Source organism: Spea bombifrons, chromosome 11, assembly GCF_027358695.1.
Source record: "Spea bombifrons isolate aSpeBom1 chromosome 11, aSpeBom1.2.pri, whole genome shotgun sequence".
NCBI classification, from domain to species: domain Eukaryota; kingdom Metazoa; phylum Chordata; class Amphibia; order Anura; family Pelobatidae; genus Spea; species Spea bombifrons.
In genome coordinates this window covers 34,467,421-34,481,996 of record NC_071097.1, presented here as the reverse complement: position 1 = coordinate 34,481,996, position 14,576 = coordinate 34,467,421, and the positions used below count along the sequence as shown (strand labels likewise).

Here is a 14,576-nt window from a genome sequence, read left to right as displayed (position 1 = left end):
CGTGACGTCTGCCGAGGCCCAGGGGGCAGCATTGGGCAGTGATACTTGGCGAGGGCGACACAGCGCTCATCATCACCTCACAGTAAGAAAATTTTGGATTTTTTTGGCACAAGCAGGCAGTTTGGAGGCAAACCTGGGAACTTCTTAGCTCCGGCTACCCGGAGCCTTCCCTTGCAGGACACGGCCTGGACTGCCCACTGACTTCGGCGGGTGTACCTGACGGCGCTGATATCAGGGGCGTCAAACCCGAGAAGTTCCCAGGTATGCTGACAAGCCTTTTAATGGAAAAGGTGGCACAGGCAGGCTGTTTGGAGGCAAAGATGGCACCAACAAGTGATTTGGAAGCAAAGATGGCACTGAAAAGCTGTTTTGGGGCAAAAGATGTTACTGTGGGACATGTTTCTTGTGAAGTTGGCAGGGCCTCTGGGCATGAGAGGCAAGTGTGCATGAGAGGGGGGGTATGTTTTAACATAAGGGCTTAAGTGTATGTTAGTGAGATTGTGTAAGCGTGAATGTATGTGTATTAGTGTGAATGTAAGTCTGTACAAATATCAGAGTGTGTGGCAAGGGCTGCTTAGCTTTACCTGCCCCCTGAGCCAGAAGGTACCAGCCTTCCCCTATGCATCTTATAGTTTTGGCCCAAAACTTCCCCAAAACATGCCAAATGAATGCATGCGAGGCATCGCTGTACTCCCCCAATGGGGCATAATACGGCTTTAATGCGTCGCAAGCTCTTCTGTCGGGGGGGGGGGAATCCATAGAGGGGATTCGGATATAGCCCCTCATATGCTTAAAATTTAGGTGGTGGTTCACCTGCAAATGCATGGGGGGGGTCTGCAGAATCCCCTCATATGCTTTTACCGGCCCCCCCAACTACTTTGTGTGCCGGAAATAATGTGTTTAGCTGAACCGCTCTCCTCGTAGGCAGCGGAACTAGCTCTAGTCAGCTGCAGCGCTGGATCAACGGACAGAGGAGGTCAGTTGAGGTCAGTTGAGACCCCAGTGAGTATGTGTGGAAAATGCTCCGTTTGATTTGAATTGGAGCCGTTTCCTGATAATGATTGACTGCTTCAAGTAGTGAGAATCCTTAAACCACAGAGGGAGTAGGAAGCTGTGGCTTTGCAGCTGCAGTTTCTCTGTAAATAAATATTTTTTTAAAAAAAAACATTGAACTCTGCATATGGAAGTGCTTATTACAGATTGCTTTTAAATGCATTGTTTGTTATGCCGATCGGTGCCGCACTGCGTGGGGAATCCCATGTGCGTTTGGTTAGTGTTGGCTCAATGCCCGGCCCGGGGGGTAGGAATTCTCTGCTAACCAAACAACCAAAATCTTTACCTATATTTCCAGGCGCTTCCGCTGCAAGCCATATATATTCAAGGGATGGACAGAACCAGGCCCAGACTGGCCGCCTGGCACACAAGACAAATGGCCGGTACCATCTGATATAAAAACATAACGTGCATCTGTAGATATGTAATTTGGCGGCTGCTTAGTCCTCCCCAATCCGACCCTGTACATACCTTTACAGAGCTTTGGATGTGACCGGTTCATGGCATTTATGTGACCAATTAAAGAATTTAGAATAAACAGGACTTTATAGAAAACCTATAAGAGACCCAGAACGGTTGCAGTCAGGGTGGAAGTGCCTCCTCGAGTCTTTATCAGGTGAATGATTACAAAGCGAAGGACGCACTAAAAGCTGCTCACACGCGTCGCACGTTCGTCTGTAAGTGCCAGGATGCCCAGTAGGTGGTGCTGCATCTCCATTGTCTTCATTATGCGTCCCTCAATCCTGTTCTAATATGCATGCTGAGCATCATGGGAGTTGTAGTTCACCAAGGCCAGAGAAAGGTGGGGATTTTTTTGGAGGGGGGCTTGCAAGTCGCTGCAGGTATACGGGATCTGAGGCCTTCACAGCAGTCGGTGAAAACAGCTCACCGGGGAAACATCTCTCGTAAACTATGATTTAGCATCTATTTAAAAAAAGCTGACGTGGTTATTGCACTTTGTCCCCGAGATGATATAAATCCCCATACGCCCTGCAGCCTGCATTCTGTATATCGACTCCTGGTCTCCGGTACATGTATCCACTCACTGAGACACAAACAGAAATAACCGCCAGCAAAGAGATATTTTAAGGCACAGGATGAAAAGCTGCCTTTACAGGAAATTTAGTTGATAAACAGGGCTGTACAGGGGAGGACTAAGTGGCCCTGGGACTTTAAGGACAGGGGTCAAAAATGCCATACATAGGCAGCAGCACGTTATATTTTTGTACACACACGGGGTCGGTCACATGTACCCAGCCGGCGGCCACACGTTGCAGCGTGATCTGCTACTGGAGTGGCCTATGGGGTAAATACAGGCTGCTATTGGCCCTCTGGCACTTCTCCGGCATCCCAAGTGGCCAGTCCGGGGCCCGTGATAAATGATTTCCACGCTTGGTGTACAAGTTATTCCATACGCACGGACGGTATCTGTATAATGCCGGTCTGTGCGCCATTCCAGGGATAGCTTTGTGATAACACGCCATTCCGTGACACATGTATGTTCCACCAGGCGTGGGAAATCAGACAAACGTAGAACGAGGATTAATCCAGAGGAGCCTTCAACACAAAGCGACGACTCGCTGCAAATTTTATTACAATAAAATAGCTCTTTCTAAACCAAATGACAGAAATATTCCCTTTTTTGTACAGAAAGCTTTGTTTCCGTCAAAAGAAAATTGTATTCACTCTTGAAAAGTTCCTTTATTGACGCTGTAACATAATTGTAAAAAGGGTTTTCTAACCATCAATTAGCCTTTTAAACTTAAACTTGGGTCAGCGAACTCAACGTGCCATTGGAACACAGGAGTGATGGGAGTGATAAAGGGCCATTGGAACACAGGAGTGATGGGAGTGATAAAGGGCCATTGGAACACAGGAGTGATGGGAGTGATAAAGGGCCATTGGAGCACAGGAGTGATGGGAGTGATAAAGGGCCATTGGAACACAGGAGTGATGGGAGTGATAAAGGGCCTCTGTACACCTATGAAGAGATTCCATTAAAAATCAGCCGTTTTCAGCTACAATAGTCATTTGCTACATTAACCCCGCCTGCGCTGGATTTCTGATCCATTTCATGTTATTTTAAAGGACATTTCTAAGTGACCCCAAACTTTTGAACTGTAGTGAAGTCTATACACAACAAATACAAATTGATATTTAGTTTTTTATACACATTATCATGTTTATTTACTCCTTTTTACACATATCTAATTACTGATTTGTTGATTTAAAAAGAAAAAAAAATGTTGGTAAATTGAAATATTTTAAATATGTCTGCGCTGCTTTCAGATATATAAACGCTGAGTATTTTTATATCCTTTTAGGTAATGTTAATTTTATTAAATATAAAGTAAAATGTAATTATTTAATGTATTGAACATGAGTCTAAAGCGTTCTTACCCCAATTTCAGGGTCTCAGGGTGAAGGGGCAGATTCTCAGGGCCAGCCAAGCTGCAGCAGAAGCTCACTTTGGCAGCCCTTTATAATGTATAGGCATACTTGGGAACTCTCTGGCTTTTGCCCCAGTCTCGGGGTGAAGGGGCAGATTCTCGAGGTCACACGGTCTGTAGCTGACTCCTTCCTATTCTCCCCGCTGTGATCATATATAAGACTCCCTGTTGGGAGCCAGTAGGTTATGGTTGATATACTTGCTTGAATGCAGGTGATGCAATTAAGTGTATCTTTAAATAATGACAAGTCACTGTTCCTATAAGGGCCGGTATTTTTTGGTTAACACGTTCGATGACATAGAACCTGCATGATGGGCCATTAAAGGATTAATACCCTATTGTCCTGATTATAGGCCAAACAGCTCTACTTTGGTGCTATTTCAAGGAAAATTGAATTTAAAGAAAATACACATTAGTAGAAGGGTAAAACACTATGTTATCTCATACTCTTACTCAGGCTCTCTCACACTCTCACTCACTCTTTTACACACTCTCACTCTTACTCTGTCACACTCTAATTGCCTTTATCAGTTTCTCCCTACCTTCTCCTTGGATCGCTTTCATGTCCCCATGTCCTTTTCCGCAGCTCCGCTTCTTCTCTTGCTTCTTCTTGTTCTACTGTCTTCTTTCTTCTATCTTCGTCCGCTTCTCCCCAGTATCTGTTCCATGAACTAGGCCTCCTGGAGGAACGGAGCAAAGGCTGTCCCCGTGGTGCCCTGTGCCCCAATAATGTAGACGGAATCGCACAGAAAGCGAGGCCTGGTTCATGGAGCTGATACGTGGAAGAAGCCAACGAAGACAGAAGAACAAGAAGAGCCAAGAGAGTAAGCAGAGCTGTGGAAAAGGAGACGTCTCAACCCTTATTAGAAATCGGAACAAACAGCCTTTAAAAAGCGAAAATGAATAGCGAGCATTCGGCTTCTTCATCCCCAGCTGCGACTTTTGGAACACACGAGATTCATTGAAGAAAAGTTGTCCGTCTCCCTGGCTGCCGCTCTGTGCCCGGCGGCTTAAACAGAAAGTCCCTGTGTCTTTAAACATTCGGTCACAGGCAATGCTAGGTCTGTTAACCCCTGAATGTCCAAAGCGGTTCGACTTGTTCCCAGAAACATGAAATACTAAAGTCAGTTTATGTGCTATTTGAGGAGCGCGGCTGATTGGTTAATCGCAGTCCTTTCTGTGGCAAAACCGCGTCACGCTGCGATGTCGTAACTACCGTCCGCCTAGTTAAGGAGGCAATTTAGATTTTCTACCAAAAACTGTTACATAAATATTTTTTTTTCTTGAAGCCCCGAGGTTGTGAAAATGAAATAAGATGTTACACATTTAAAAAATATTACAAGTTTATTTTGTAAACATTTTGAGCGCAGTGAATAGCGCAGTCTTAGTCTGAGGCAGCGATGATGAGGGTATATCCGACGGTCTAAAGTAACTCTTTCGACATGAGAAGACAGAGGAAGTACGCAAAGCAGACCAGCCAGGCAGGGAAGGTGTTAATACCGGCTATATTTAGACAGTCGTTCCCAGCCCTGGTTCTCTACTCTGCTGCCGCCTCCAGACCGCCTTAACAGCAGCCCTCGGCCCCCCGGCCCACTCACAGAAAGTTGGGCTGTGTGATGACAGGAAGCCAGTGAGACGGCTCAGAGGGAAGGCTTCTACAGAGCAACTCGTAACGCATCCCGGGCTCCCCAACCCAAGCTGCAGGAGAACATCACGGCCCCTGCGACACTTAGAGAAGGAGAATATTGTGGCCCCTGCATCACTTGGAGAAGGAGAATATTGTGGCCCCTGCGACACTTAGAGAAGGAGAATATTGTGGCCCCTGCGACACTTAGAGAAGGAGAATATTGTGGCCCCTGCGACACTTAGAGAACATTGTGGCCCCTGTTATATCTGGGGCAGGTGAAAATCTCCATTGAATCAGGAGCTGCAGAGCCTCGTTCACAACACGAGACGCAGGGAAGCCTCGCTTCATTCTCAGGCTTCATTCCTGCAGCTGCCGCCAAAGCGGAGGAGTCACCTGGCCTCGATATGACAGAAGGGTTAACGAAGGTCTCTGTCCTCCGATAAGTAAGTGGAGTTTATCTTCTTTTCTCTTTTCACAAACTTAATGCTAAAGAAAAAGAAAAGTGGAAGGCGTACGGAGCGAGGAATGCACTTTTTTCCCGCTTCAGAACTCGTTTTCTGTGTCCGGAATCCCCAAGTATGAAGTTTGGGGGCTGACTGGCTTAATTGGCTCTTAATCTACGTTAACTCTTTGCTATCAGGGGGCAAGGATTACACTTAAAACGGTGTATTGGTAGCTCTATTTAATACGAGTAACTATGGCACAGAAAGTGGAGCAATCAACGGGAAGGTTTCATTGGTTGCCATGGCAACACGGGAGCGCTCCTGGTGCAGAGTTTGGAAAGTGGTCTTAGTGCCATAGTAACCAATGGAATGTTCCAGCCAGCAGAAAGATTCCAGCGGTTGTTATGGTGATTACATTTTTTCCCCAGCACCAGAATTGCTTTTAATACGATCCCCCCCCTCTTTTTATAAGGAGGGGTATTTAATTTGATAAAGTTTTTTTTATATACCCTTCGCTGCAGAGCCATAATATTTGGGAGTTCGATGCCAAGTCCACATCGTATCCACCCTGGGGGGGTATTTATGACTCATCTTAAAAAGACTCGAAACAAAACAAAGTCTCTTAATCAACGGAGCATCGGAAACACGTGAAAAAATCCTTTATGATTCCCGAGGAGGTTTTCAGGTATTCTAGTCATTTTGCACCTGCCTGACTCGTTGTTTTAGAGGCATTTAACTTGGTTATAAACCTCCTCCTGGGTCCGGATCCCTGCAGAAGTCAGGAATATTAACGAGTTACTTTGTATCTTACAAAGATTATTGTAACAAATACATAACAAAAAAAATTATTACGAATACAACAGGGGTTGGGGACCCCGTCTGTGAGCTGCCATCTAGCTGAATGGCACTTTTATATAAAGTTCCTGGCAAGAATTATGGGCTTCTGAGGGCTCGGCACGTGAGCTTACAGTCTAAAAGAGCTTACAGTCTAAAAGATACTAGATCACCAGCAAAACTGAAACAGGCTAACTGCATGCTGGTTAATGAGTTCTAATTATGAGAGACAGGAATAAGGAACTCAGTGTATACAGCGGCGAAAGGGTTAACCCCCCTCCCCCAGCCATATCATGCTTTTTCAAAGCCATAGAAAATGTTAAGTGGGAAAGCGGGGGCCGCTGACGCTGTGAGGATTTTCGGTAGCAAACCAAATGGCTCTAAAACCCATGGAAATAAACTCACCTGCATTCAAGCAGGGATATCAACCATAACATATGTGTAGCAGCTGGGAGTCTCTGTGCCTCATGGCCATGGCTGGCATCAGTCTCAAATTTGACTGAATAGTCCTGATAGGAAAGTGTGAACAGTTTGAAGCAGATAATAAAATATGGCTTCATAATTACACAAAACAGTGTGATGTTGCTGGTTCCTGTCCAAGACACCAAAACACGGGGCAGGAGAAACCCAACCCTTGTACCGGCAATCACTGTTCTCAATAAGTTGACAAACAGGATACTGGCATCTGTAGTGGTGATGAAAGAGTTAATGCTGGGGGCAGAGAGCATCAACGAGTTCCATTGAGAGTGGGAGAGAAAGTGTTAATAGGTGGGCATTTACATTTTCCATATCTGGGGGCAGTGCAGTAGTTAATACGCAGGAGGGGCATTGCATGGCCTGTGCCTCGTGGTGTTTAGAGGGTTAATATCGGGGTGGAAGCAGGCTGAGATTTGCACTGGTTCTGCCGTGTCTAGCCGGCGCCTCCAGCTCCAAAAGGATAAACATGTCGTTTTTATCTGGGTGGAGGTAGCAGAGCCTCACCTTAATAATTGCAGCAGAGAACAAAGTAGAACCTGTGTGCGGAGTCTCACCGCGAGCCGAGGTGCTGCCGGGTGCCGCCGGGGTCCTGAGGGTCCAGAGAGTCTAATCCCGTATCGAGGAATGGCAGACCCCGCTTCAAACTCACGGGTTTAGCTCACAAGAGGAGGTAAGATACCTGCGTTCATATCGAATGCCCTGATACGGGACTCTCGTATTATCTGGGCGCAAATTAACATTTAGGGTTTTTTCATCTCATTTTTATTTTTGCTGCTGACGTTTCTGGATGATAAAACTGATGGATCCCCATATTCTGGAGAGAATGCAGGGACCGCTGCAAGGGGGCTACCGAAAGAGAACATACTACATGGCAGGGACTGAAAGGGTTAATTGGCAAGGCCGGCAGGAGGGCAATAAACTCACACAGTCTGCGCAGATATCCACCAGGATTCGGTTCTTCTAAATCCACTCTAGACTTGGGTTTTTAAACTAGACCTCCTAGACAACTCCCATCACATTCAGCCAGCAGGCTGCCTCTGCTAAGTAGCCTTGTTCACTGTACCAATTCCTTGGAATGCTGGCACCTGCACATGAAGCCTAAACGGAGCGAAGCTCGTGTGCAGAAGACGACACATGGTCACTCATTGCCGAGTGTCCTGCTACCGAGACGAGAGTAGGTCTGCCCTGGTGGGAAGTTCCTGGCCCTTTCTAGAATGGAGAGATCATGGCCTGACATCTTATCGCACACGGGTCCAGCCCGACGTTATCCTAAACTTCATACTTTCCTGGACCTTCATCCGGAACCCGTTGTTTTTTGTCTGGTGATACTCAGGAAGCAGAGGGTGTAGCCGCTGTATCAGGGTTTCCTGAATCTGACATATCATGCCTCTCTCCGGGCCGCAGGACGCATCAACTTGTTCTAAAATACATACGCCGTGCGTAAAATATCAAGGTCTTGTTTTATTATAAAGTACGGGTAATTATCATTAAATAAATAAATAAATCATGTTTTAAGAATAAATCCAGAATAATGTTTGCTTTACCACAATGTGGAATATTTATGACAATTATGACATGTTTGGTGACATCTGCCATGAAATGTTCTTTAGGGGCCAGTTTCTCAGGCATTGTTTTAAGCTGTTCTTTTATTTTTCAGGTCCGCCATGGCCAGCGGGATATTCAAGGTGTGTATGATTGTTGTAACGGCTATCGTCAACCACCCACTCCTCTTCCCAAGGAACAATGCAACTTTGCCGACCACCGATGAGGCCCTCATACAGAAACTCAGAGAGTATGAGGAGAACCACAAAACCCAACAGGAACAGCTGGAAAAGCTCCTGAGTGACCAGGAGACCCCTCAGGAAGCACTTGCATTCTGGGATATTTGGAGCGCCATGTCAATGTTCTTATTACTTTTGATTGAAGTTTTGAGGCAGGATTTTATGAACAGGAACTCGCAGGATCCCGGGAAAGAAGAGGACACATTCTTATCGGGAAACATGTTGAAAGGCGTGTCTATTCCCGAGAAGACCATCTTGGCAGCGTTTTATGACCAATGCATCAAAGTGACCACCCACGAGGCCGCCAGGACCCGAGAGTTTGTCGAAGGGTTTGTGGACGACTTACTGGAGGCTTTGAGAAGTCTATGTAATCGAGATGCTGACATGGAGGTGGAGGACAGCGTGTGCGTTGGGAGTACATACGAAAACTGGAGGGTGAACAAGCCATTAGAATGCGATTTGATCGTCCCGTTCGCCCCACCGGAACCATTTCAGTTTGAATGCCGACCTTGGGTCATTGACCAGTCGATTACTCCCCATAAACAAGGATACGGAACAATCCGGGTTTGCAGACCCGATGACAAAGAAGCAGGCTGTGTCTGTGGAAAGACCAAACTCGGCGAGGATTTGTTATGTCTTGTTCACAGTCAAAACATAAAGAAAAATGACAACGAGGATATGAATTTACTATGTTCCAAAAACTCCAACTACCTCGCTAAGGACCAAGTTATGATGTGGTTCCAGACTTCTCTAACAAAGGCGTGGAGCAAGATCTCCCACAAGTATGAATTTGACCTGAATTTTAGAAATTTGAATATTCCAGGGGCCTTGAGAGTGAAATTCAGATCTGGGAAGGTGATCAGCTTTAATATCACACCCGTGGTACAGTACGAAGACTCTGACCTGTATCTCGTGTCACATTTCCCCAGCGCACCAGAACCTCAGGACAACATTTATTGGGACATCTCCTTCGCCGTTTATGAAAAGAGGTTCCTCAAGGAGGTTGCCAAACATCTCCCAGATAATTCTTGCCACCTCAGCTGCTTGCAGATCATGACCTTCCTTTATTCCAAGCAGTGTTCTATATCCGGACAAACCGGCCTGACCACTTACCACCTTAAAACCGTCCTCCTGCACCTCTTGCTGGTCAGGCCCTCTTCGGAGTGGGACAGGTCTCACTTAGACAGTCGGCTGAAAGACATGCTCAGAAGCCTGGAGAAATGCCTGCTGGAGAAAAAACTCAACCATTTTATGGTGGGGAATCCTGACCTTCCCGAGTCCGTCAAACTTCCAGAAGTCTTTCGTCTCGCGGAGCCTTTTAACCTTTTCCGTCCTTTCGTTCTGAACAGAGACCTTTATCAGAACACGCTGGCCACGTTTTATGAGATGCTAAAGAACGTGAACGTTTTGGTCAATGAGTATACGTTGCACACTAGCTTGGAATGATGTTGGCCGGACCCGCGGAAAGTTCGATTAAGCAATAAAAGTAGTTTTTAATTCATGTTCGCATTCAATGGAAAGGCTTCTCAGGATATTGAATTATTGGCGCACACATTAGACAAGCTCCTTCCGGGATTGTCGGTTGTCCTGTTGGGCCGGGTCCGGGCAAATAATGATAGCAAGAACTGTGCGGTATATAAACGGAAACATGAATATTGAGTCACAGAGTGTGCTGAGTGGTGATAACATATTTGGTGAATAACATATTTAGATGTCACTCTGTATGGGATTCAAGCCTCTTCCCCACTAGGTGTAACGTGTTCATTTATTATGAAGAAAAGGGCTATCTTGAACCGTAGTTATTGGTAAATTTAACAACATTCCATAATTTAAAAAGGGTTTCAAGGATACTTTTCCCCATCCCAATGTATTATAGCTTCTCACGATCACAGTAAGCGGGTCTGCAAGTGGGACCCACGCAGAATAAACCTTGATCTGCACCAGACGCAGAGATACTATCACATGGGGAGGAAAGTATAAAGGAGGGATGTACAAATCCCGGAATCAGGTGTGTGTGTGGGGGGGGGGGGCAACTAAGCCAAGTTCTGTGCATCCTTACCTAAAAACAAGTTATTTAATGGGTCTTTAATTGAGATGCTTGTATTGAACATGGGATGTCCAGTAATTGTGTCCAGTTTGTGGAACCCTGTTGAGTATTAAGATTTTTGAAAGCGCGTATCTCAGTAAGGAGATGAAACCAAATACTCCGAGAGGCAGCATTGTTGTTACAGCGTCTTGTGGCTGCAGTACCTACCCCAGCCTTTTACTTGAGAGGTCGCGCTGTTTGCTGTTCTAGTCTACGCTAAGCCGCTATCCTCCATAATGATGGCCTCTCTCTCTCTCTCTATATGTGTCTTTGTAAGTCCTTAACCTTTAAATAAATAATATTAATATAATAATAGTAAAGTCTGGTTAGTGGGCCAGCTATAACTTGACTCAGTCTAATAAAATAACTATTTATTTTTACTATTATGTTTAATCTGTACATTAAGAGGCTTCAAAGCTCCACGTCCTGCATACAGTTTCATTCGACTCTGTTGCCCATTACAATTATACCCCCTGCCCTCTCTCAGGGGTAACAAAGGCTATGAGAAAAAAAATTGCTTACCCTGTAGTATTAAAGGAAAATGTGATATCTCACAAGCAAAGTTTACAACCCTCTCCATGTACTCCCTGTATACCCTGTTTTTAAATAGCTATTAAATGGAAATGATTCACTTAAATACTACAAACAAAAATTCATACAAAAAGGGTGAGAAATTCTAATAATCCACTACTTGAACTTTTTAACGGAATGTATGTTTATCACACTGGGAGTAACAATCGAATGTATTGTTTTTAATGCAAAGGTTTCCTTTTTTATTTTCCTTGCGGTTTAATGAGTGATTCATCAGGAATTTTCCATCACGTCCGTGAACATCTGCCCTGGGGGGGCTTTTACCAAGTGGCATTACACATAACAAAGAGTGTGAAAGGAGGCATACGTTTGCCAATTACTTTCTTCCTATAATTACCGTTGTGACACATTGTAGAATACGAGAGGTTATATGCTACGTGATTTTTGTGGGGAGGGCGCGGCGGCTGCTGCTCCGAGTACCACGTTACACTTTATAAGGGCAGAGAGAGAGACTGTGAGATTAAGGACCTCACGTCACGCACTTCTTACTGAATCCAGAGAGTGGGGTAGCCTCAGTCTACATGTCTTATGTCCTATTAGTCCTCCGCAATGTATTATATACAGTGATGTATCCTGGTCTAGGGGGGGCGGCAGTCCCCCGCTACAAACCCCAGGGGGCAGATTGTCCTCTTAGGCAATCCCCCCCCTGGTATCCCGTTGCACAATGGGCCAGCTACAAGAGAGATCTTCCCTACCGGCTAATTTGGAGGCTGTGCCGGCTCAGCAGAGCCTCCATAGACTTCATTAGAAGGCGCTGCACGACTAAGACACCGCGCGCCCGGATATGGTGTCATATCCCGACATGCCATTTCTTAAAGGTGCGCAACGTCTTTTATTGTATTTGGGACGCCGGCCCCTGGGGGTGTAGGGTGGTCCCGCAGGTAGGGCATTCACTGATTTTAAACCCTCCTGGCACTGAAAGGGTTGACGAGAATTCTTAAGATTTTTTATGTTTATTAAATGTATTAAATCATTGCCCCTCTTTATAGCAGATTTCAGATAATCTAGGCTCATTTCACAAAATTATGGACAGATGTTGGCGATAATACAAGTATACCAACATCTCCGGAATACAGTTAATAATAATAATTATTATTATTGATTGGTTTATACAGCGCCATCATATTCTGCAGACATGATTAAACAGGACAAGCAGAAAGCAGCTGACAATCTAGAAGGAACCATGGAGTTCAGGGAACGGTTTCAGTGCCGTTAAGACATTGCGCTGGGTTTTGGGGGCTGAGGAAGGATGGGATTGCAGGAAGGAAGGGGCAGGAGGAATACCGGTTATGTACACATGCTTGACATTTGTGAAAAGGGACTGATTTTCTGAAACACAAACAGCGGGTCACATTCTTTGGGTCGTTGCGCAGGCTTAGGTTTGAGGTTCACATAGGAATCTCCTGCAGCGAAAGATACTGACGTCATTCAGAAACAGAATCGTGCATCCCCCCCACACTGTATTAGCCACTTCTGCTGGGAGGCTGTTCCACTTATCTACCACCCTCTCAGTAAAGTAAAACTTCCTTACATTACATTAAACTTGGTAGGCGGTCTGTTTGCTCACCTGGTCGGAAATCAGTCCTGCTTATTTGCAAAGGAAAACTGAAACAGTCCTACATTCTACATGTGACGCATTCACCGTTCAGACCTCGCGTCTGTGCTATGAAATGAAGCGCTTTGTCCCAAATTAACATAAAAACATCACCATCCGTCTACTGAAAAATAATAAAGCAGCTGGGAACTCTCAGGGTTTGACTCCGAGTCTCAGGGTTTTTGCCCCAATCTCAGGGTGAAGGGGCAGATTCTCCGGGTCGCGCAGCCTGGAGTCCTCTGATATCTAAGCCTCCTTATTAGTACGCGTGCCAAACGTTATCAAAGCTCTCACAAGGACGAAGGTTTGTCATGTGACTCAAACGGGAAAGTTGTACTGGAATTTCTATGTATCTATATTTTTAACGATTGGTATTTTGTACCAAAGAAATATTAAAGATGATATTGTTTTTGGAAACTGTGTTGCATGCGGTGTGTGTCGTCTCTGGAGCCCGTTGAGGTTTTGGAAGCTGTCCTAGGGGTGTGTGAAGCTTTGATGAGGATCTGTACTCATTGGAAGACAGTGACACCGCCAGACATTTAAATAGCCAGAGGGGCGCTTTCTGTTTTGGATGGGGGTAGTTAGAAGGGTCATTACGGTATCTATAAGCTTGCCTGTATAAACATGGCAGCCTCCGAAGAAGATCCACAGCGGTTGACGGTGTCCCCGGCCTTCATATTCTGGAATCACGCTTCCATGAGGGGTATGTGACTCCTACATTCCCCCGTGTTACCAAAAGGCCAGCAGGAGGGCCGTACCTCCAAAATTGAACCGTTGAAGTCTTTAAGTGGAGATGGGGGCCAAAAGGTCAGCTCTTGGCCATCGAGGACACATTGAAATAAATACAAAAATGTGATGGCTAAATAATAAATTACAGCTTTCTATATAACTGAGTGAGGCATCCGGAAAATGAAGAATACATTTTACTTTCAAAATGTTAAAAGCCGTTTCCTACTGTTTCTATACACATTATCGGGGCTTTTAGGGCCGTAGAACCCTGCAATACCCTCATACCCAGCAAACACTCTGACCTCCTAGAAAAGAGGGGCATCAGGGGAGGAAAGAGGGGCATCAGGGGAGGACCAAAGAAAAGAGGGGCATCAAGGGAGGAAAGAGGGACTGGGTAAACTAAACGTTAACACTTAGCAGGTATGCAGTTTTGAGTCTCTGCTCCCTGCGCTGGGTGTGTTCAGATACTTTAAGCCGCTGTGTTCTGTAATGTTTCCCAAACAGCTCTTAACACCCCGACGCCTGTTTACTTCTGAATGCTAACAATAGCCCACATTCTATATGTTCTTTTGTTTGCCAGACAGCGTCGTCCAGCCGGAGAAGAGTCTTGTAAAACGTGTCGGCGGATAAACTCATAAGAACAATCAGTTTAGGAAGGGACTGTGTGCTTCTTACAGAAAATAGAAATATTTTGACAGACACAGGAAAAAAAAGCACAATAAATGTATACAAAAGTTTAATATTTTATTTGAGTTTATTTGTGGTACCACTTCTAAAATTCTACATTTTCTATACATTAAATATATTAATAAATGTAATTATATATGTACTAGAACCTCACCTTTATCCATATGCAATGGGAGCAGCCATCTTAACTTCCTTCCATGTCAGGATCTACACAATTATTCCTC

The 14,576-nt window shown here is 45.2% G+C and overlaps 1 protein-coding gene across 2 annotated transcripts; it reads left to right on the top strand.

Annotated features, from left to right (window-relative positions):
• The first annotated feature begins 5,471 nt into the window (after positions 1-5,471).
• ITPRIP (inositol 1,4,5-trisphosphate receptor interacting protein) lies at positions 5,472-10,166 on the top strand. 2 transcript variants are annotated; one of them, XM_053450290.1, is made up of 2 exons: positions 5,472-5,573; positions 8,542-10,166. In XM_053450290.1, exon 2 carries the CDS (start codon positions 8,549-8,551, stop codon positions 10,109-10,111), a length of 1,563 nt encoding a protein of 520 aa, XP_053306265.1. In that variant the 5' UTR covers positions 5,472-5,573; positions 8,542-8,548; the 3' UTR covers positions 10,112-10,166. The 2 variants fall into 2 exon arrangements, with proteins under 2 accessions (XP_053306265.1, XP_053306266.1); XM_053450291.1 differs by lacking the exon at positions 5,472-5,573 and adding an exon at positions 7,452-7,554.
• The last annotated feature ends 4,410 nt before the right edge of the window (positions 10,167-14,576 follow it).